General features: G+C 33.6%; 1 protein-coding gene across 6 annotated transcripts in view; it reads right to left on the bottom strand.

The window, feature by feature from the left end:
- The window catches only part of PXDNL (peroxidasin like), a 586539-nt gene that overhangs the window by 28685 nt on the left and 533871 nt on the right, over positions 1-23983 (bottom strand). For all 6 annotated transcript variants that reach the window (XM_074206820.1, XM_074206824.1, XM_074206821.1 and 3 more), the window contains 3 exons: positions 22201-22335; positions 20561-20769; positions 11419-11533 (listed from right to left, as the gene is read on the bottom strand). In XM_074206820.1, coding sequence (XP_074062921.1) covers positions 11419-11533; positions 20561-20769; positions 22201-22335 — 459 coding nt within the window. The remainder of the gene's footprint in view (positions 1-11418; positions 11534-20560; positions 20770-22200; positions 22336-23983) is intronic.

Here is a 23983-nt window from a genome sequence, read left to right as displayed (position 1 = left end):
GTAACTGAAGATCAAACCTTCTGTTCAGCTCTGGCCATTCCAAAAGGAACATTTGAAATTCCCCGGTTCATTGAAAGTGCATCTTTTTCCCTGGAAAAGGACATTCAGCCTTGCTGGGTAGTTCATTCTTGGCTGCATTCTAAGCTCTTTTGCCTTCCGGTATATTGTATTCCAAGCCCTAGGAGCTTCCAATGTAGCTGCTGCTAAGTCCTGTGTGATCCTGACTGCAGCTCCACGATATTTGAACTGTGTTCTTCTGGCTGCTTGTAATATTTTCTCTTTGTCTTGGGAGTTCTGGAACTTGGCTATAATATTCCTAGGGGTTGGTTTTTTGGGATCTCTTTCTCGGGGTGGGGGGGATCGGTGGATTCTCTCCATTTCTATTTTGCCCTCTGCTTCTAGAATATCAGTGCAATTTTCCTGTAGTAATTCTTTGAAAATGATGTCAAGGCTCTTTTCCTGATCATGACTTTCAGGTATTCCAATAATTTTTAAATTATCTTTCCTAAATCTGTTTTCCATATCAGTTGTTTTTTCAATGAAATATTTCACATTTTCTTCTAATTTTTCATCTTTTTTGCTTTGAAGTATTGATTCCTGATTTCTGTTAAATTCATCAATCTCCCTGAATTGTATTCTTTGTCTGAAGGATTTGTTCTCCTCAGAGAGTTTTCTTATCTCTTTTTCCATCTGGCCAATTTTGCTTTTTAAAGCACTTCTCCTCAATAACTTTTTGAATTGTTTTATCCATTTGACCTAAGCTGGTTTTTAGCATGCTATTTTCTTCAGCATTTTTTGGATTTCCTTGACTAAGCTGCTGACTTCATTTTCATGTTTTTCCTGCATTTCTCTCCTTTCTTTTCCCAGTTTTTCTTCCAACTCCCTCATTTGATTTTCAGAGTCTTTTTTGAGCTCTGAACCCAATTTCTGTTTTTCTAATTGTCTTTAGATGCAGGAGCTTGTGCTTCCTCATCTTCAGACTGAGTGTTTTGATCCTTCTTGGGCTCATTTGCAAAATATTTCTCAATAGTTTTCCTTTTGTTTCTTTGCTTGCTCATTTCCCAGCCTGGGCCTGGTTTGGGGGTGCTGCCGGAGCTTTTGGGACACTCCCACAAGGGTCTCAGTGTGTGAAGTTCTGTCTTCCCTCCTGGTCTGTGAATGACCATAAGCCCCTCCCTCTGACACGGGGCTGAGGTGGTGGGGGGCCGTGCTGTTCTATGGGAGGGCCTAGACTGTGATCAGGATCTGAATGTGGTCAGAGCCCCAGAGTCCTGTTCCAGGGGCAGAGGACAGAGCTCTGCAGTTTCTCTCTCTTCACTCCCCTCCCTCAGCTCAATGGGCTCATGCCCTGGGGGCTCCTGCTTACTGGTTCCTCCTGCTTCTGTTTCCTGGATCAAGGCTGTGGGAAAGACCATGCTGCTCCCTGTGTGCCCTGATGGCTGGGCTCCACATGCTCGCTCTGGCAGAGGTCCCCCGCTGTTCTCCCACTTTGTGCCCGGTGCTCCTCGGGGTGCAGCTCAGGAGAATCCCCTGTTGCTGTGAGCTGAGACTCCCAGTGCCCTGGGGCTGCCCCCGGGGGGCTGAAGTTCTTTGGCTCTGGTGGGCCACCTCTCCTGCAGGCCGCCTCTCGGATCCCGGGGAGCAGAGCCTTTCTGCTCTTTTCCAGGTTACCTTGAGTAGGAGAACTGCTGCACTGGGTCCCTCTGTGGGTTCTGTCTCTCGAAAGTTTAGTTAGAGTCCTTAGCTGATGAGTTTTATCAGAGAGCTCCTAAGACTGGATCCCTTCTTGTTGCCATCTTGGCACACCCCCCCATCAATGATTATTGATATACCACAAATACCATCAGATAACTGTAAGTACCATAAACATCACACTATCTTGAAGCAAGTTCTACTGCTCTAGGTGTTTTTTGTCATGTAAAAAAATGTAAAAAAATCTCATTTCAATTCATCTTAGCTTCCATGAAAAATTCTGAGTGCAATTTTGATGAAATCTAAGCATGAAAATACTGTCTGTCTTTCATTCTGTCCCTGTCTTTGTCTCTGTCCGTCTCTGTCTGCCTCTCTGTTTCTGTCTCTGTCTCTTTCTGATTCTTTGTTTCTCTGTCTCTCTGTCTCTGTCTGTTTCTTTCTGTTTGTCTATTTCTGTCTCTGCCTTTGGCTGTCTCACTCGGTCTCTGTCTTTCTGTCTCTCTGTCTCTCTCTCTGTCTCTCTGTCTCTGTCTCTCTGTGTGTGTGTCTCTCTCTCTATGGTTCTCTCATGATATTTTAAATTTAAAATCTACAGTCTAAAATTTTTAAGAATAGAACTGGTATCTGTCTCCTCAATCTGGACAGGGGTTATTTGCTAGTTAATTGCTTATCAAACTTTCAGATCAAATAAAACTGCGAATAGCTAACAGACTATATGACAGAATCTAGAAACATCTTAATAGGATAGAATATTAGACTGAATCTAATAAGATGAAATTTAATAGGAACTCAATGTAAAAATATTACACTTAAGAGTTTTTTTTAAAAAAATCAGCTTTACAAGAAAAAAGATGAGGTGGCATATTTAAGACAGCAGCTTATCTGAGAAACATCTGAGAATTCTGGTGAATTCTTTTTTTTTAATTGCTATTTTATTTTTCCAATTACATGTAATGAAGGTTTTTCAACATTAATCCACATGTATATGCATATTTATAAGCTACATAATTTCCTTCCACTCTCCCAATTCCACCCTGCTCCCCTCAGTGGTAAACAGTATTGTGAAGAGTATAAATACACATCTGGGTTTAACAGATTAGTCATTTTCTTTATGACAAATTAAGACTTAGGGAAAAGTTCAAGTGACCTATAATTTAGATTTTATAGATAATAAAGCATTTTGTTATTATTAGTCATATGATACTGTTAGAATATTAGAAAGTAAACATTAGACTTTTGTTTCAGGAAGCTGTTTGGCATCATTTAAAGTACTGCACATGTTTCCAAATGCAAATCATCTTTCCAACTTTTTTCAATTCATTCTAACCAAAAAAAAAATTTCTCCCTTTTCATTACTAGATAAGTAATTTTATTTTTCTGTCACTTTCTTCAGCAAATAAGTCAAATATTTATCAATGTTAAACAAAACAGTTTCTAGTTTTACTTGTCAAGCCAATATTTTTTCTTATTTTATGTGTTGTTTCTATTCCTTATTTTTTTCAGGTTTTTGCAAGGCAATGGGGTTAAGTGGCTTGCCCAAGGCCACACAGCTAGGTAGTTATTAAGTGTCTGAGACCAGATTTGAACCCAGGTACTCCTGACTCCAATGCCGGTGCTTTATCCACTACGCCACCTAGCTGACCCTCCTTATTTTTCAATATTTTAATTTTTATGTTTTTATTTCACTTTTACATTTAATTGTGTTCATTTATTTTTCTCTCTTTTTCCTCTTATTTGTTGTTGAAAGGATTTGAGCTATCAATTTCCTTTTAAGTGATTTTTTCATAGAAGACTTTTGATTATATTTTCTTATTATTATAATAATCTTTAGAAATTATCAATTTTTCCATGATTCATCTTGGATCCACTGATTCTTTAGTATTAAATTGCTTAGTATTCAGTTGAGTATAAATCATTTTAAAAATGACTTTTATTAATTAAAATTTTTATCATATTTTATCTAGTTAAAAAAACTAAGGAAAAAAAAAGAAAATCATGCTATAGAAATGAAAAACCTAATAGAATTTTTTTAAAAGTTCAATGTAGTTTTCACTCAGATTTTGTAGTTTGATTTTTTTTTGCTTTTGCTTTGTTTTTCTTCCTCTGGATGTGAATAGCATTGTCCATAGCCAGTCTCCTAGCATTGCCCTAGCTCTCTGAACTGCTGAGAGTAGCTGCATCCATCAAAGTTGATCAATTCACAGTGATGTTTTTAATGTGTACAATGTTCTTTTGATTCTGCTCCCTTAGCTGAGCATCAGTTCCTCTAATTCTTTTCATGCTTCTTAAGAGTTCAGTCATCCTCTATTGATGGGCATCCCCTCAATTTCCAATTCTGTTCCACTACAAAAAAGAGCTGCTATGAATATTTTGTAACTTGTGGGACTTCTCCCATTTTTTAAAATATATTTAGGCCTAGACTTGGAACTGCTCGGTCATAGGGTATGATCAGTTTCATTATTCTTTGGGCATATTCCATAATGCTCTCCAGATTAGTTGAATTAGTTCACAACTCCAACAACAGTTTGTTATTGTCCCAATTGTCCCACAACCTCTCCATTTTCCCTTTTTCGTTATATTAATCAATCTTACAGGAGTGAGGTGGTATGTTAATTTGCATTTCTCTAATCAGTAATGATTTGGAGCATTTTTTCTTATGATTATATATAGCTTTAATTTATTTGTGTGAAAACTGTCTGTTCATATCCTTTGACCATTTATCAATCGAGGGATGACTTGTAACTATAAATTTGATGCAATTCTCTATATATTTTAGAAATAAGACCTTTATCAGAACCCCAGCTGTGAAAATTGTTTCCCTCCTTTCTGCTTCCCTTCTAATCTTGGCAGGGTTTTATTAGTGCAAAACCTTTTTTTTAATTTAATGTAGCCAAAATCATTCATTTTGTAATTTATAATCTATTCTGTTTCTTGTTAGATCATAAATTTCTTCCCTTTCCATAGATCTGACTATAGAATATTTTTTAATTTATTGACTAGATTATGGTATCATCCTTTATTTCTAAATCCTGTACCCATTTTGGCCTTATTTTCATATAGTGTATGAGATGTAGGTCTATGCCTAATTTTCCCAGTTTTCCCCAATAATTTTGTCAAACATTGAGTTCTTATTCTATAAGATGATGTCTTTGGAGTTGTCAAACAATAAATTATCATAGTCATTTACTACTATTTACTTTGTACCTATTTTGTACCTATTTGTACCTATTTGTACCTATTCTACTCTATTGTTCCACTACTATATTTCTTAAGCAGGACTAGGTAGTTTTGATGACTGGCACTTTATAGTACAGTTTTGGATCTGGTAGAGTTAGACCACCTTCCTTTATAATTTTTTTCAATCACTTCCCTTGATATTCTTTGTGTTTTGTTACCATTTTTTGTAGCATGGTAAAATGGTAATTTGGTAGTTTGATTGGTATGGCAATGAAAAAGTAATTTAATTAGGGTAGAACTGTCATTTTTATATTAGCTCAACCTAACCATAAGTGATTAACATTTTTAAAATTGTTAAGATCTGACTTTATTTGTGTGAAAAGTGCTTTGTAATTATGTTCATATAGTTTCCAAGTATTTAATGTTGTCAGCAGTTATTTTAAATGGAATTCCTCTATTTTTTGTCTTGGACTTTGTTGTTCATATAAAGAAATACTTATAATTTATGTGGGTGTATTTTATAACCTGTTACATTGTTGAATTTGTCAATTGGTTCATGTAGTTTTTTAGATGCTTTTCTCGATTTCTCTAAGTATACCATTATATCATCTGCAAAGAATTAAAGTTTTACTTCTTCATTGCCACCTCTAATTCCTTCGATTTTTTTCTTCTCTGGTTGCCTCAGTAACATTTCTAATACTTTATTGTGTAAAAATGGTGATAATGGACATCCTTGTTTTACCCCTCATCTTACTGGAAATACTCCTAATTTATCCTATTACATATAACATTTGTTGATGGTTTTAGATAGATACTGCCTCTTATTTTATTATTTATTTATTTATTCATTTATTTATTCATTTATTTGTTTATTTATTTATTATTTCTCCCTATACTCTTTAGTGATTTTTAATAAGAACGGATGTTGCTTTTTTGTCAAATACTTTTTCAGCATCTATTGAGATAATAATCTGACTTCTATTGGTTTTGCTATTAATATGTTCAATTATGTTTTTTCCCAATATTGAACCATTCCTGCCTATCTGGTATAATCCTACCTAATCATGGTGTATTATACTAGTAATAACTTTCTGTAATCTCTTTGCTAAATTTTCATTTAAAATTTTTGTATCAATATTCCTTAGGGAGATTGGTCTTTTTGGTTTTGGTTCTTCCTAGTTTATATATCATCACCATGTTGGTATCATAAAAGAAGTTTGGCAGAATTACTTCTTTTCCTATTTCTAAAAATAGTTTATATAGAATTGGAATTATTTTTTTCTTAAATGTTTGGTAGAATTCACTTGTAAATCCATCTGAACCTGGAGACATTTTTTAGGGAGGTTATTGATGGTTTCTTTAATTTCTTTTTCTGAAATGGGGTTATTTAAATATTTAATTTCCTCTTCTATTAAACTGGGCAGTTTGTATTTTTGTAAATATTCATTCATTTCACTCAGGTTATCCCAAACGTATTGGCATATAACTGGGCGTTTACTCTTTTCATTTTTGATATTGGTAATTTTGTTTTCTTCTTTCTCTTTCTTATTCAGATTAACCAAAGGTTTATCTCTTTTATTGCTTTTTTCATAAAACAAACTCTTAATTTTATTTATTAGAATGATGTTTGTCTTGCTTTTAATTTTATTAATCTCTCTTTTTATTTTCAGAAATTCTAATTTGGTATTTAATTGGGGATCTTTAATTTGTTCTTTATCTAGCTTATTAGTTGAATACCCAATTCCCTGATCCCCTCTGTCTCTATTTTTATATAAGCATTTAGAGATAAAATTTTGCCTAAAAATTAATTTGGTTGCATCCCATACATTTTGGTATGATTTTTCATTGTTATCATTTTCTTGGTTGAAATAAGTAATTATTTCTATGATTTATTTGTTTGATCCACTCATTCTTTAAAATTAAGTTACTTAGTATCATATTCATTTTTGTTTATCTATCTATATTACATATTATATTACATGTAATTTTAATCACATTATGATATGAAAAGGATATATTTATTTTTTCCCTTTCTACATTTGATTGTAAGGCTTTTAATGTCTTAGTATATGATCAATTTTTGATATAGGTGCCATGTACTACAGAGAAAAACATATCTTCTGTTCTAGCTCCATTGAGTTTTATCCAGAGTCTAATGAACTCTTAGGTTTAATATAAATCAATATCATAATATGATAGCCAAAAATGCTATTATTATCATGGGGTACATTGAAAGGGGATTTGCTTCCAGGAAAAGGAGGTAATAGACACTATACTTTATCCTTATCTGGTCAAATCTGTACTACTATTTTTAGTTCTGCAATGCAGAATAGGAAGGAAGTTAATATTCAGGAAAATGTTCAAAGAACAGTAACTAGGATACACATCATAAGAGGAGCTAACTAAGAACCTGATGATGAATAACCTGACAAATAAAATATTCTATTATTTGAAGAGCTGTCATATGGGAGGACTTATTTACTCTCTCTGACCACAGAGGGCAGAACCAGTAGTAATGAACAGAACCTGCAATTAGAGAAATTTAGGCTTGATATCAGACTTCGATAGTCACTGTTTTCTTCTGCTCAGGTTATTTTATTAGGTTTAATTTCAGATTACTATGCTGTCACTTTGCATACACATCTCAAGGTGCAGCTGATTGACATCAGTTTGTTCAAAACCCAGAGCATCTGTTGAAGCCCCAGTTTGGCTCAGTTTCTACAGCAGAATAGGATTCAATTGCTTTCCTGGAATCCTTGAAAGCAGAGATATATTTCCTGCAGTTTTCTAAGTTTAACAGAATCCCAGCCTCACTGCCAGAATATATACTGACTCTAGTAGCAATAAACAGGCCCGGTACAGGAAAGTTAGTACTACAAAATGTCCCTGACAAGAAGTCCATTTTAGGTAACACTGGAGCACACAATTATAGAAAGTCTAGAGTACTAAATTGCATAAAATTCATTAGATCACAAGTCATTCCCCAATTGAGAAATGGTTAAAGAATATGAACAGACAGTTTTCAAATGAAGAAATTAAAGCTATATATGAAAAAATGCTCCAAATCATTGATTAGAGAAATGCAAATTAAAATAACTATGAGGAATCAACTCAAACCTATCAGATTGGTCAAAATGAGAAAAACGGAAAATGATCAATGTTGGAGAGGTTGTGTGAGGATTGGGACATTGATTCATTCCTGGTGGAGTTGTAGACAGATCCAACCTTTCTAGAGAGTAGTGTGGAACCATGACCAAAGAGCAATACAATTTTGTAACAAAGATATACATGTGCAAAAAAAAATGATAATAAAAAGAAAGTCTAGAGTGCCAAAAGAAATCAAAATGAATACAATTAAAGTACTATTCTGGACCTTGGTATACATACACAATAGTCAGAATAAAAAATTTTCCAACTAAGTTGCAATGATCTAGAATAACTCTCATTAGCTAGCAAAAATATCCTTCAAACCTATAATTCCTTAGAGAAGACAAAGAGGAAATGTACATCCAGAGATTAAGGAGAGTAGGAATGACTATCATTCTAGTTAATTAGTGGGATGCAGCATGATATCAAAGGAATCATGAAATGAAACATACTATACAAAATAAGATAAGCAATACTCCTACCCTACTCTGGCCAGGAACTGTCCTGGACTGTATCTGTAGTATTGAGTTCAGTTCTTGGTTAATTTTTTTATAATGGTTATTTGTAATTAGAATTTCTTAGTCAGTCAATATGCATTTAGTAAGAGGCCACTATGTGCCAGACATGATGTTAAGCATTGACAATACAAAGAAAATCAAAAGAAACTTCTTGACATCACTGAACTCACAATTCAATAAGGGGAATAATATGCAACTACAAATCACAAGCCAAATATAGGATAAACTAGAAATAAGCAACAGAGGGGAAAATATTAGAATTAAGAGGGATAGGCAAAGATTTCCTGTGGAAAATAGGATTTTTAGCTGGAACATGAAGAAAAATGCAGAAGTCAGGTGGCAGAGATAAAGGGACACATTCAAAGCATAACAGACAGCTTGAGAAAGTGCTTGCAGTCAAAACACAGAGTGTCTTATTAGAGGACCAACAAGGAAGTCAGTGTCACTTATTCAAAGCCTATGAGGAGGACATAAAATGTACTGCAAGTGTGTAAGGAGATTAGAAAGGTGGCTGACAATATAAAGGGTGGAATATAAAGGGTTTTGAACACTAAAAAGAAGACTTTAAATGTGATACTAGAGGTTATAGGAACTACTAGAGTTTATTGAGGAGGGTAACCCAATCTGACATATAGTTTAGAAAAACCACTTTGGCAGTGAGTAAAGTATGGACTAAAGTGGAATAGACTGTTGATAAGCAGACCAGGCAGCAAGCTACTTCAGTAGTCCAGGCATGTGGAAATGGAACTCTGTATCAGGGTAGAGACAATCAGAGGAGAGGAGGCATTCAAGAAATGTTAGAAAAGTGGAGTTGATTTCTCCTAGCCCCAGATAGGCTATGGGAGTGAGAGCTACGTCAAGGATGATACCTAGGTGGTGATCCTGGAGGACTGGGACAATAGGAGTGTCTCTGGCATTAATTGGTAAATTAGGAAGTTAGAAGGATTTGGAGGAAAAAAATAAGATCAATCTTAGACATTTGGTTTAAGAGTCTACATTACTTTCAATATCTAATAGGCAGTTAGTGATGGAAGAGTAGTGGTTGAGAGAGAGTATTCAACTGGAAAAGCCCATGTGAGAATCATTAGCATAGAGATAATAATTGAATCCATTGGTAGACTGAGATCACTGGTAACTTTAGAAAGTTCATTTGTATTGAGAGAAAAATTGTAAAACTCAAAACAAATAAAATCTTAAAAAAAACAGAAAGTTCATTTTTGATTCAATGATGAAGTCAGAAACCAGATTTTGAGAGTTAAGAGGAAAATAAGAGGAAAGTAAGTGAAGCACCTATTGTAGATGGTCCTCTCAAGCAGATTAACCACAAACAATTGGAGATATATGGAAGAATAGTTAGCAGAGATGAAAGTATTCAGTGAGATTTTTGAAGACAGAGAAGACATGAATTTGGATGTAATAGGGAAACAGCCAGTAGACCAGAAAAGACTGAACATAGTAAAAGAGTGGGGAATGCAAAAGTGAACAATCTGATGGAGGAGATGGAAAGAATCAGATCAGTCCTGTAAGTAGAAGGGTTTGTTTGTACAAGGAAAAGTACCAGTTCTTCCATGAGAGATAGGTGGATGAAGAAAGAGATAGTGACTAAAGATATCAGAGTGGCATAAGATTAAGTAGATAGGAGAAAAAAATTCTTGGCAAATGGCCATTTTTGATAAATTATGAGAGAAGGTTCTCAGCTGAAAGAGTGAGGAGAGGAGGAGACATGAGATATAAGGAGAGATGAAAATGTTTGTTAGAGCTGCTGTGGTGAATGGGATAATAAGATGTAAGAAAGAGGAATAGTCAAGGATTAGGAAAGTATTACAACTAGCAGTAGTGAGGGCCTAGTTGAGCATTTGAAACACAAATTTGTAGTAGAAGGCACATCTAGATGGCGCAGTGGATAGAGAACTGGCCTTGGAGTCAGGAGGATGGGAGTTCAAGTGCAGTCTCAGACACTCACTAACTGTGGGATCTTGGGCAAGTCACTTAACTCTGCTTCACATCCAGGGCCTACTAGAGTCGTCCTCATTCATATGTGGCCACTGGACCCAGATGGCTCAGGAGGACAAAGTGAGACTGATGACTTAGGACAGCACGTCCTCACTCAAATCTAATTCATATGTTTGTTATGGCTTCACCTCCCTGATGGCATGAGCTTCTTGGAGAACAAAGGACAAACATCATCAGTGCATCCTGTCAGAACAGTTTCATGATTTTCTCCATCTTTATTCAACACATGTTGGAGAGAAAGTAGCAGATGAGGGGAGTGATCTAAGACTAAAGGTTGACAGATCAGAATAGGTGATTTAATAAGAGGGCAAGGAATTCAAAAGGAGAAGAATGGGTAGAGTTGAACTGTTTTTCCAAAGAATCAAGATGAGTAAAAGAATTGACTGTGTATAAGGACTAGTATAAGGGTGATGATTAGTATAGAACTAAGAGAATAGATTGAAAGTCATGGTATAAAGGAAAATCAGGTTTTGATATTGGGAGACAAGAGAGGTGAGAAGGCAATAGAGAGAGAACATGACTTTTCTAGAAAGATTAACTGCTTTCTCTTTGCTTCTAATGGGTGTGTTAGATAAGAAAAGATTTCTCAGTTAATAATTCCTCTCTCCGAATAGAAAGGACTATTTTGGAAATGAATGTTTTTTCCTTCAATTCACTCTTGAAAGAGGAACCGAATAGCTTTGCTTCAAGGATGTAGTAGAAGAATTACCTTTTCAAGAAAGAGCTTTTCTGCATAAAATAATAAATAGTTTGGCATATGCCATGAAGATTGACTATATCTTAAAATTTCATTTGTTTTAAAATGCATTTGTTACCTTGTTCTCAAAATGAAAGCAAATCTATAGAAATTAAGTCCTTATACTATATATACCTGTTATTCATATCAGCTGAGTCTTCATTTTTCTCTTCTGGGTAGCTATACTGAAGAGAGCGTTTTCTTCTAAATTCTGGTGTGAATGCTCTGAACTGTCCTCTTGTTCCACAGTCTGTGAAAAAGAAGAGTCTATATTAATGTCACAGAAGAACTAAGAGTTAGCCCATTGACCAAATCCTCAAATGCTATTTCTTTGTATGAAATAGAGCTTCTAAGAAGACAGAAAGGAGAAATTATTCAATCCTTGTGCTCTAATGCCAATACCCAACAAAGCACAGGATACCTTTTTCATGTACAAATTCAATATGTCAAATATTTGAAAGCTTTATTCCAAATTTAAAGCAAAAATATTTTCATTTTCATCCATTTCTCGAGAAATGTTTCCCCTTCCTAACAGTCATTGATGAGTTTATTTTATTTTAGTTTGGACTGCAAATTAGCTGTATACCTTTAAGATATGACAAGTAAGCCTTTAAGATATGACAATAGGGGGCAGCTAGGTGGTGCAGTGGATAGAGCACTGGCCCTGGAGACAGGAGGACCTCAGTTCAAATCTAGTCTCAGATACATAATAATTACCTAGCTGTGTGATCTTGGGCAAGTCACTTGACCCCACTGCCTTGTAAAAAAAAATTAAAACAAAAAATATTATGACAATAGCACAAGGAGAAAAGTTTGTTATAAGAAGAAATCTTTGTCTAAAAAGTCCATTTTCCTACCCTAAGCAATACAATAAGAATTTAATAACTGAATGCTATGTTCTGATCTAAACAATTTTTTTTCTTTAGAGATAGCAGATAAGCAAATGTTGCCTCTGGAATGATAATTCAATTCTTGGGAAATTTAACATAGGAAGTAGCTCCAGAGAAATATTTTATTCTATAGCTAAACTAAACTGTATCAATATTATTCTTATGTATTGACTATATCACATTTTGAGCACAGGTCATATTTTATAATTTCTATTATCCTTTTAAGGTTATTTAGAATCTTTTTTATTAGTTTTATATATTTATCTTCACCTTGATTTCCACAGACATTCTGTAATAGCAGCACAAAAAAGGGGAAGAGCTCCTAATGTTAAATATAGTAACAAAATTCAAAGGTGAAGAAAATCATGCAACAGTTTTTACAGAGTCTACTACAAATTTATGTTTAGAACCCTCAAATAGACCCTTACTGGTGGCAAGGTAATTGTCATGCTAAGGTTTCCTTGGGGTTATTATAGTTCATATTTTTCAGAAATACTTTGAAGGGGATTTCTAAGTCAGACATGGAACAGCAGCAGCATCATGAAATATTATCATATTAAAATCAGTCACTTATGGAGGAAATTAAACTTTCATTAGCCTACAAACAGAAGCACAATTTACTTGAACAAAAGTCATGAGTAAACATAAATATATTTACATATGTTATAAAATACACTGTATTTAAAATGACTTGAAGCTTTAAAAAGAGAAGTTAATGTGAAATATACAGCTGGAAATTACAAAACCAGATGGTTGCATAAATCTCAGAAGAAAATATACATCTGTTTGTGGTTTGTGAAACTCTTTTTATTTGAAAAGGGATTTATCTGATTCAGTGACATGGAGGCTTAGCATGGGGCTTGTTTTATTTTAGCACTTGAGCTACATTATATATGAGGAATCATTTTTCACTTCTGATAAAAATGAATTGGTACTTGATTTGCCAAGCAGATGTACCAATTGTGAGGTTTTGACAGAACCAAATGGAGAAGTGATAAGGAATAATGGTTACATTTAAGAAGAGTGGTGAGTAAGATGTGTTTGTATTACCTAGAATGGTATGCAAAGATCCTGCTGATTAGATGACGTGGAATATGATTTTAGAATTGAGCAATAACCTATAAGGATTATTGTTTCTGTAGTTCCCCCTTCCAAGGTAGTAATTCTAAAAGCATAGCTAACCAGAAGAGTTGGTTTGTTTTATTAACAAGAGAGAAATGATTTTGAGGAAGATATATGAAACAAAAATGACTATGGGAGTAAAGAAGTCTTGGTTAGAAACACAATTGTAGAGGGAGAATTGAGAAAGGAAAGGAAAAGGTTTACAAAATAAATACGTTAGGGGCAAAATAAAACAATATTTTAGGATCTGATTAATCTATACTAATTTTTTTAAATGTGAAATGATTTTAATGAGAAGTGGAAAAAAGAAGACTAACCAGCAAATCTCGATGAAGAGGTGAGGGCTAAAATTTATTGAACAAATTCAATAATAACAACTGATCTTAGCTTCCTTGGCACTTATAAATTTTGGTCCTGCTGCTTTCTCTTTCTAATCTCTCTGCATTTCATTTGATAATTCCTCCACAAATCATATAAATACATTTATTGAAGATTTACTTTCAGAAAGAAACCTTTGAACCCTCAATGTTCCATGTTAGACCCTCTAAGCTTTTTTTATTCTACTTAATTCATCTTGTTTTTATGGACAGCCCTAAATAGTTTTTCCTATTAAGTACTTTAATGACCAGAATTTTCACCAATGTGGCTGTTTCCTCCAATGATGGATATTTAAATCCTTCTTTGCCTTCTCTACCAGCATAGCTCTGGTCCACACACACTGACAGAAATACTCTGTAATACATACATGGCGTTCCTCAGCAAGTTACATCTTTATAGACACCCTAGTTGATTGATATGAAAAATATATTCTATTGTGCTGTGTGTTACCTGTTACAAAAGAACAACTGAATGAGTAGAGTAACTTTTTATCTTAAAGATGCTCTTTCAAGCAAATATCTTCCAGGGTCGGCTAGGTGGCACAGTGGATAGAGCCCCGGTCCTGGAGTCAGGAGTACCTGAGTTCAAATCTGACCTCAAACACTTAATAATTACCTAGCTGTGTAGCCTTGGGCAAGCCATAACCCCATTTGCCTTGAAAAAACATAAAAAAATTCATGTGTTTCCTTGAAAAATGAAGCAGCAGGGATAACGTTCCGTAATGACCCTCCAAAAACAAGTTGGACATACAATACATAGACATTTACTTGTTGAAGGTAGTTAACACTGTCTTAGAAGAAATACAGTGCAAAGCTCAGGTCAAAGAAAGATTTCTACTAGATGGTGAGGACTTTCTCTTGTTCTCTAGATATTACATAAGCATATAACTTATTCATCTTTTTTCCCTTTATTTCAATATATAACTGACTCACTTTATGTTATGGATAAAGGTATGTGCTCTGTTTTTCCTAAATTGTTAGGTGAGGAAACAGAGGTTAAGTGACTTGCCTATGGTCACACAGAGAGTAAGTTTCTGAGTCTGGATTTGAACACAGGTCTTAAGGACTCTAGGTTCTATGTTCAGCAATTAAGGAAGATTACTAAAAGGTGAAGTGGGGTTATAACCTATCTCAACAGATCTTCACTGAAATCATGAACATTTCAAAAGATAGTGATTCTTAACCTTTTTTTTTCTTTTGTAATGTATGATGGATTCTTTTGTTAGTCTGGCAAAGCCTAGGGAGTCTTTCTCTTAATATTGATTTTAAATATCTCATTTTTATCCTTAACTGCTGTGGCAAAAAAAAAAAAACAATAGCAAAAGAAAACAGAGATTATTCAATGGTCATTTGGGATATGTTTTTGCCTTTCTTTGTATTCCTTGTGCTTGTACAATGACCATCAAGAACAAAATACTTAGTAAATTCTTATTAAGTAACTATATTTCTAATTTCCCCCTATGCAAGCTATAGTTCAGATATCCTGACTAATTTGATCCTCATATATGATATTTAATTTCTCATTGTCCTGCCTTTGCACTGGCTACATTTCCCCTCATACTTAGCAAGTCTTCCTCCTCTTCTTAGATTCCTTGGCTTCCTTCAAGACTCAAATAATTCCCTCTCTCACCCATCTGATTTTTTCCTCCCAATATCTCCCTCCCCAGGTTCTAAGGTTATTTTATATCTACCTCTGTATTTTTATAGTCCTACCCATAGTGCTATCTCCCCTATTCAATCATAAGTTCCTTGAGAGTTAGTTCTGAGGGCATCTTCACATAGTCATGTTGATTAAATGGTAAGCATACAGCTTTAGTGAAAGTGATTTCTAGAAAATACTCAACTTCAAATATTATTTTAATGAAAGACATATTAAAGAAAATGTACATGAGGGATTGACATTCATCTCAATAGGATATTAATTCTTAGTCATGTAAAACCCTACCTGAAATCTATGGAATTCAATTTGCCTCTACTCCTCTAGAGAAAGATGACAATTCAAAAAATTAAACCCCTTAAACATTATTCTTTTTTCTATATATGCAAAGGCAAGAATAGAAGAGGAAAGTAGAGATTTCTCTAAAATAATTGACAGAATATCCATAAAAAATATCCCAGGGGGGCGGCTCGGTGGCACAATGGATAGAGTACCAGCCTTGGAGTCAGGAGTACCTAAGTTCAAATCCAGCCTCAGACACTTAATAATTACCTAGCTGCGTGGTCTTGGGCAAGTCACTTAATCCTGTTTGCCTTGAAAAAAAACCTAAAAAAAATCCTAACTACTTGAAACTATTATATACTTTTATCATATACACTATAACATAAAAAATGATAGTGATGCCATGATACTGATGCCATGTCAAGGAAACGAACTGAAATTGATTGATGGGGTACTGTGCTGAGTCATCTGCTTCCTTTCTGCTCTGAAGTCATTTTGGTCCAGTTGCCAGATATGAATCAGTACAACTGGAGGTGCCTTGGTTCAAGGCCATCATCATCAACTGACTTGCCCAAGGTCACATAGCTAGCAAGTGTCAAATGTCTGAAGCTGGATTCAAACTCAGGTCTTCTCAACTCCAAGGTTGATGCCCTATCTACTGTATCACATGGCTGCCCAGTAATGATGATGATGATGATGATGATGATGATGATGCTGTTAACCAAAATTTCAATAACACAAGCTTATAATTTGTAGTTTAATGAATAGAGATAACATGTGATAGGACCTCAGAGTTAAATCTGAGTTCAAGTAACTTCTCTAATATATATATATATATATATATATATATATATATATATATATATATACATATATATATACACTAGCTTTGTGATATTGGTTGAGTGATCTGAGTTCTAGGTGACCAAGAAAATGCTAAAATAGTCACAAAATAGACTAGTTGCTGAGCTGCTTTAGCAAAAGAGTTTTCTGTTCAATAATCCTTTATAGCAATAAAATAAAAAAATCCAACTGCACTACCCCAATATCCACTCCAAAGTTAACAATCCTTGTCCCCAAAATAGAGTTATTTTGTAATTTGAGGGTAAAAAGTACAAGCAATTGACCAAAATCATGGGGAAAAGAGATGTCTTTGGGAGAATATTAGGACCTTTGGGACTGTATGAGGTTACTAAGGTCCATGAACTACTTGATTCTTCAAAGCAGCAATTTCTCATATAATATTCAAGGGAAGTTGCCTAAATATACTGTATTTACATGCAAATTGATATTATAAAATATTTTCAAAACATAAAAAATTGATTGTCATTATCAATTGTCAATCAATTATAATAAATAAAGCAAATATTTATAATATATAATGATATGACAATATAATGCAATATGTATAATATATAACATTATACAATAATAATATCATTTGATGATATTCAAATATCATAATATAATCAATAAATCTAATCTAATAAATGCAATATATTGTAACAATTTCATTTAAAATGACTCAATTGGAGAAAGGCCTTTTAAAAATCACCAGCTCTTGTTGGTAAGTAAATAATACAAAATTAGACGGATTTTACTTCCAGTTATTTGCCATATAATTTGTTTAGAGATCCTTAAATTAGGGTTTGGTTCATTTTTTAAGTGATTTTTACTAGAGAATTGACTTTTCTGAAGATATTTGTAGGAATCTGTAATTTAGGTATTTCCCTCCACTGATGTTGATCTCAATCCAGTTAAAACTTCTCAGTTTTGCATCGTTCTTATCCATGTTCTCCAACACAGTTCCAGTTTAGACTGGTTGCGGGGGCCTGCCTCTGGTTCTTTTTACATTTTATAGCTTCTGATTTGTATAATTGTAACATTATTCATCTGTTATTCATCATCCTTGCTATGTGTTTGGCTCTTCTCCTTTCTGATAATAAATTTCCTCAATAATAACTTCTATATTATTTCTTCATATAATTTGTCTCTGCAAATATGCCTTAGTCTAACTGACACTCTTCATTGCCAAATTGAAGACTTGTACTGTTTCATGATTTGAAATTTTACAAAATCACCAGGCAAACATTTGTATTAAAAAGGCAGTTTTTAAAATATTTCCTTTTTCTCATCACCCATTGCCTTCATTCCTATTCATGGTCTACTAAACAGAATCAAAGAAAGCCACAAAAACCATGTTGATTGGGTTCACTACAAAATTATGGTACATAATCTTAACTGGACCATTCCTGAAGTGAGACAGACAGAACTTTAATAACCTTTTTAATTGATTCACTATGCCCTCCTCCTCTCAGATGAGAAAATTCCCTTATATTTTACAAACAAACAAAAAAAAATATTTAGGCCATTTGATGCTTTTCTCCCTCTCCTCTTCATTTCATACAACTCAATGTCTTTCTCCCCCAATCTCCTTCATCTCTTAACACAATGAAGTGGCCCTTCCTTTGGCCAAGGAAAACACCTCAACATTCACAATTGATCTCATTCCATCTAGTGTCTTCCAGGAGATTAAACCCCTCTATGATTCAACTTCTTACTTTAATCTCTCTCTATCTTCTGGATGCTTCCATGTTGAATTATATTTTTTAGAAATTATTTGATCCAACTAACACTGTCAGTTATTGTCCTATATTTCTCTTCCACTTTGTGGTTAAATTCCTTCAGAAAGTCATTATTAGACAGAAATACTTGTTCTGCTTTCACTCTTTTCTAAATCCTCTGCAGTCTGGCTTCTAAACTCATCATTCAACTGAAACTGCTCAGGATAAAGTTAACAATGAGAAAAATTAACATTATACTATTATATTAGTTACTAATAATTAAATTGTGATCTACTTTTTTACTTCTTTTTCTTAAGACCCAGTTTCCCATTCATCTCCCCATTTCTGAAATGCTCTCCTTCCTTACTTCCCTATGTTAAGTCGAGGTCTTTCTCCTCTAAAATTATCTTCTCTGTTCATCTCTGTCTTTATCTATGTGTCTGTTCATTTATGTGTGTTTACACACATATGTATATATGTGTGCATGCAAATATAAATATATGTGTGTACACTTATGTGTGTCTAGGTATAGATATAGTTGTAAATTGTAAATACCTAGTCATTTATATTTTGTCTCCTCTATTAGAATAAATTTCTTGATGGACTATCTTTTTTTGCCTTACTTTATCTTTAGTGATTAGCAAATTTCCTAGCACACAGTAAATATTTATGTTTATTAACTAAAAACAAAAAAAAAACAACTTAAAAAGAACAAAATTAAGAAGGTATAGTTAGATAGTAGTTGTTCTGAAATACAACAGCAAATTTTAGTAGGATGAAAACTCAAAAGGAGTCAGCTATTTGATATAACATTCAAAAAGGCTAAAATGATCTTAGGATACATTAAAATGAAGTTAAGTTCTAGGAAAAGGGAAGAGACAGTCTTCTATCCATACTCTATCTTTATCACCAAACATCTGTATTTATTTCTGGAAACTAGTTTTAGAAGAACACTAACAAACTAGAGAACATGAAGAGGAATGCCCACAGACCAGAGAAAGTTCTGAGTCCATTTCATATATGGATTAGAACCTTTGGACTCTCGAAATTATGTAATTGTCCTCAATACTCACTAATTCTAGATGTTCATATGATAAACACAATTAAGTTTATGCAGTACTGAAACCCTATTGAAACTGTTGCATGTCACTAATTTTCAAACTTTTAAATATTATATAATTATCAGTTATAATTTTTATAGTTGGCACTTGGTTTGCTTTTATTTCATTCTTTCATATTTTTCAATACCATCTAATTAGCTACAGCCATAGGGGTAATCATTATTTTATTATAATTCTTTTATATTTAATGCTCTGCATTCTGTTGGGCCTGCTTTTTGTAATTGACAAAAAGCATTGGAATGTAAATTCAACTTTAATAGATCTAATAAAAGCATTTTTGGGACAAGATGAGTAGAGGATAGGACTCTTAGATCCAACAGTGATGGAAGACTATGATGATTTTATGGAATGCTTATAATATGATATTATAGAATTAATGTGATTTTCTCATCTCTCAAAAGATATGTTCAAGACAACTTTATTATATAGCAACCTGACCTACACTATGAATATATAGGATCCTATCTAATATAGGATATAGGATTCTATAAATATAGGATATTACAATGGCCAAAACATTTTTCTCATTAACATTAATCTTAATTAGAGACAAGGTATCCTACATAGCTCCTCTTCCCACTACCTAAAATAAAAAAATGTGTATAAATATCTTGATGCATTAGTACACATCTATCACATAAATTATACCAGATAACAAAAAAGGATGGTGGCTTTTCTTTCAAATCTTAGTTATATAGAGAGAGAGCAAGTCAAGGCTCATGAATACTTACTTCATGATGCATGATTTTGATCACAGTAATTCATAAAGTTATATATTAAATTGTCAGGGAGTTATAGTCAGTAAAAGGAATTGATAAAACAATGACATAGATCTTTTCAAGTACTTTTTTACACCCATACACAGTAAGTAATAGTAATGATAACTAGCATGTATACACTGTTATAAGTTTTACAAGATGATTTACATGAGTTATTATATTTTATCCTCATTACCAGGCTAAGAAGTAGGTGTTATTATTTTCTCTACTTTTCAGATAAAGAAACCAAGGCAGACAGAGGGTCGATGACTTGTCTAGGACCACACAACTAGTCTCTGTTACAAGATTTGAACTTGGAGATTTTACATAATTACATAATTATCTGTGTGTGTGTGTGTGTGTGTGTGTGTGTGTGAGCCTTTGCCACTGAAAATGCAATGAAGATAACAGTTAAATCCAAAAAAATCTTACCTAATTAAAATTGCCTAATGAGTTATCAAGGAAGAATTTTTTTTTTACTTCTTTCTATTCAACTTATTACTGACCTTCACAGCAATCTTGCCACACTCTCAAATCAATCTTTGGTATCTCATTGCAGTTCATGTATCCCTGAGGGTATTCTGCCTTTAGGAAGACATCAGCCTGGACCTGCTGAATATTGTCGCCATTTTCACAGAGTACATGTGCCAGTGAAGCCTGTTTCAGCTGAGTGACCTGTGCTGGCGTGAATACTCCAGGGTTTTCATACCAGAACCTAGTTGGCAGGCAAGAAAGACACAGTATCATGGATCAGCTGCCTGAGAATTAAACTGCATGTCAAACAGTGATAATGAGGCAAAGATAAGAGCAGGAAGAGAAAGCACCATATGGAAGGGATCACATTTGTTCTCCAATTAAATGTACTTTAATTGCCTTCAGTGTTTTATATTATGTTCTTAAATTGCATATCTTTACACTATTATTTTTCTAACAAAAACTTTAAAAAATAGCTTAGAAAATGAAGTTTCTTTAGCAACATATATTTTATTACAAAGAAAATCAGTAATTTAAAGGTCATGTATATTTCTTAGAGTATTTTGGTAACATTCATAGCCTTAAAGCTGAATCAAGCTATATTTAAAAGGGAAAAGTTCACATTTCTCTACTGAAACATGTACATTTGTGCTCAATGAATAATTTAAATCTATGGACTCACTATTAAAAAACAAGTCATGACAAAATGTTTGTTTATTGGGAAAAATTATTCCAATATTGCCATAAACTGATGTTCTATCTGAAACTTTTAGTCACCCTGGTTCTAATGTGAGGCCATTAGAACACTAATTTTTAAAAATCTTAAGTCAACCAAGACAAAAGTCCTTCAGTATGTTCTATAACTAATTTTTCTTGAAGGGTTCTTTATCAGTGTCAGAGCAGTCAATAACCACTGAAGATCAGTTCAGGTCTATAAATCACTGCAAGTTGACAATGAAACTCAAGTTTTGATTACTCTGAATCTAAGGGGGAAATTATATATAAAACAAGACAATGGAACACTTGAAGAAATGAAGAATTTATTAGGTCAGAGGATACAGATGTTCTAGAGACAGGCTATCATGTGAAAAACTACTAAGATCATATATCAGTATGATAGACAATAGATAGACCACCCAATCTACAGACTGGATCCCAAGGGACCACAGATGTCTAACATGGAGAACTACAATCTAGGAGAATGGGTCTATTATCCTTCTGTTTGTATAGGAATAGAAAGATCTGTGGGATCACTAATTCTGGTCCTTAATGGAGCTGTCTGTTTATTATGATAAACTACTGCAGACCCAAATGTGGATATCATTGTGTTTATCTTCCTTGAACCATTTTCAATATGTAGTGAAAAAAATAATAAAATCTCTTTCTATTCTCTTTCATTAAATGCCCAGATGGAAGATATAACTGTGAATTAACATCATTAATGGTCAGAGAAACTGTACTGGCTACAACTGATTCATAGTATAATTATAGAATACATAATTTTAAGAGATAGAAATTACATAATTCTAGTTTTATAAGCTTCCATTCAGATTGTGACAAAAAAATGTATGTATAGGTCATCTTTGGTCAGTAAAGTAAAAAAAAAAAAAATATATATATATATATATATATATATATATATATATATATATATACAGACAAATTTATTCACCTGTCTCCATCTCTTAATCGTTGAAACTGGGTAACAAAAAGGCACATCAGAGTTGGTCCTACTCTTGTACCAGGGATTAGGTCTTCCACCATTAAGGCAGGCCAAAGATCAATATTGAGGGGAGTACCATAGAGCCTAGAAAACATCAACAACAAAGGTTTAAGTATAAACATTCTTAAATGTCATATAAATTGTGTACTATATCAATACATAGATATGATCTCTTGACACTGCTAAATCAAAATATTATAACTAGCATTTGATAATATTTAGGATTTATATAGTACAAAGGTCTTTGTATATGTGCACATATATACTATATATAGAAATATAATATAAATATATATATATATATCTTAGATATAAACATAAATATAATCTCATTTGATCTTCACAACAATCTTTTTAGGTTGGTCCTATTGTGCCTATTTTTATAGATAAGAATCCTGAAGCCAAGAGAAATTAAATAAAATGCATAAGGTCATAGCTGTAATTGCCTTGATTCAGAGAGGATTTAAATTGAGGTCTTTCAGACTCAATCCTAAATCCTATCCTTTCACTATAACATCTAGATTAGTTATGTTGGCTCTATGGCCTTAGAGACCCATTCAAGCAATCCCAGTATCCTTGGTCATAGTGTTTCTTGGTGTTGTGAATTGCACTATATTTTTGAACAGCCACTGAATTCTGCATGTGACCGTTGAGGGTTTTTTTTTTTTTTGCTGGGTCTTGGAACCCAGAAGAGCTAAAGGGTTGTACACCTCTGATCTAGAGACTATGAAAGAAGAAAATAATATTCTACTGGCAGCTAATATTTTACAAGTTTTATTCTATGTCACAGAGTCCCAGGGGAAAACATGGCTTTCAAGAATAGATATCTTACTTTGGGATCTTATTTCCACACAAATCTCTACCTTAAAATTCAAATTCATACAGCTTTACCTTTTCAACCAAAGAGTAAGGTTAGACTATTTATAAAAATATATTCATCAGCCAATTTTGCTGCTTGAGAGTCCCAATACCACAATACCCTCTATTGGATAAAAGGAGTTCTGGTAAAAGTCTTAATTAAAACCTCCTTGGTGGGGTGTGTGAGTGTGACAGCTGCTTTCACTTAATAAATGGCTTGGTTACAAAGAAGAAATTTTATCAAATACCAATGTGAATAGTGGATCAATCATATAATAAGAAAAAGAAATAATAGATTGATAACTTAAGCTACATTGATATATATGGGAGAAAGCGATTCAGTAGCTTTTAACAATCATCTATGAAGTATTTATTACTTTATGAAGCATAGAGCACAGAATAAGAAAACATGAATGAATAACTAATATCATCACAAGTTCAATGAATTATTTTTAATCATACCCCAGTTTTTATTGCTTTCTCAGTCATAAAAGCATTTTATATTTTCTTAAACATTGAGAGAGAGAGGAGGGGAGGGGAGGGGAGGGGAGGGGAGGAGAGATGGGGGGGGTGTATGAGAGAGAGAGAGAGAGAGAGAGAGAGAGAGAGAGAGAGAGAGAGAGAGAGAGAGAGAGAGAGAGAGATGATGGTGAGACAGATTTAAAATGGCTTTGATTTGGAGATCTTATTGTTGGTAATACGCTGCTCTGGGATCACCTAAATTAAAAATTAGAGGGAAGTTTCAAGGTCATATAAATTCATCCATATACCAAAAGAACCTCTACTCTAACACAAGTGAACAGTAATTATTTGGGAGTTTTTCCCAACATCGAGCCAAATTTTACTTCTTTACAACATTCAGATGTGACTCCTA

The sequence above is a fragment of the Macrotis lagotis genome, chromosome X, assembly GCF_037893015.1.
Source record: "Macrotis lagotis isolate mMagLag1 chromosome X, bilby.v1.9.chrom.fasta, whole genome shotgun sequence".
Classification (NCBI taxonomy): Eukaryota; Metazoa; Chordata; class Mammalia; order Peramelemorphia; family Peramelidae; genus Macrotis; species Macrotis lagotis.
Note: the sequence above shows the minus strand (reverse complement) of the source record. Positions and strands in the feature narration are given on the sequence as shown.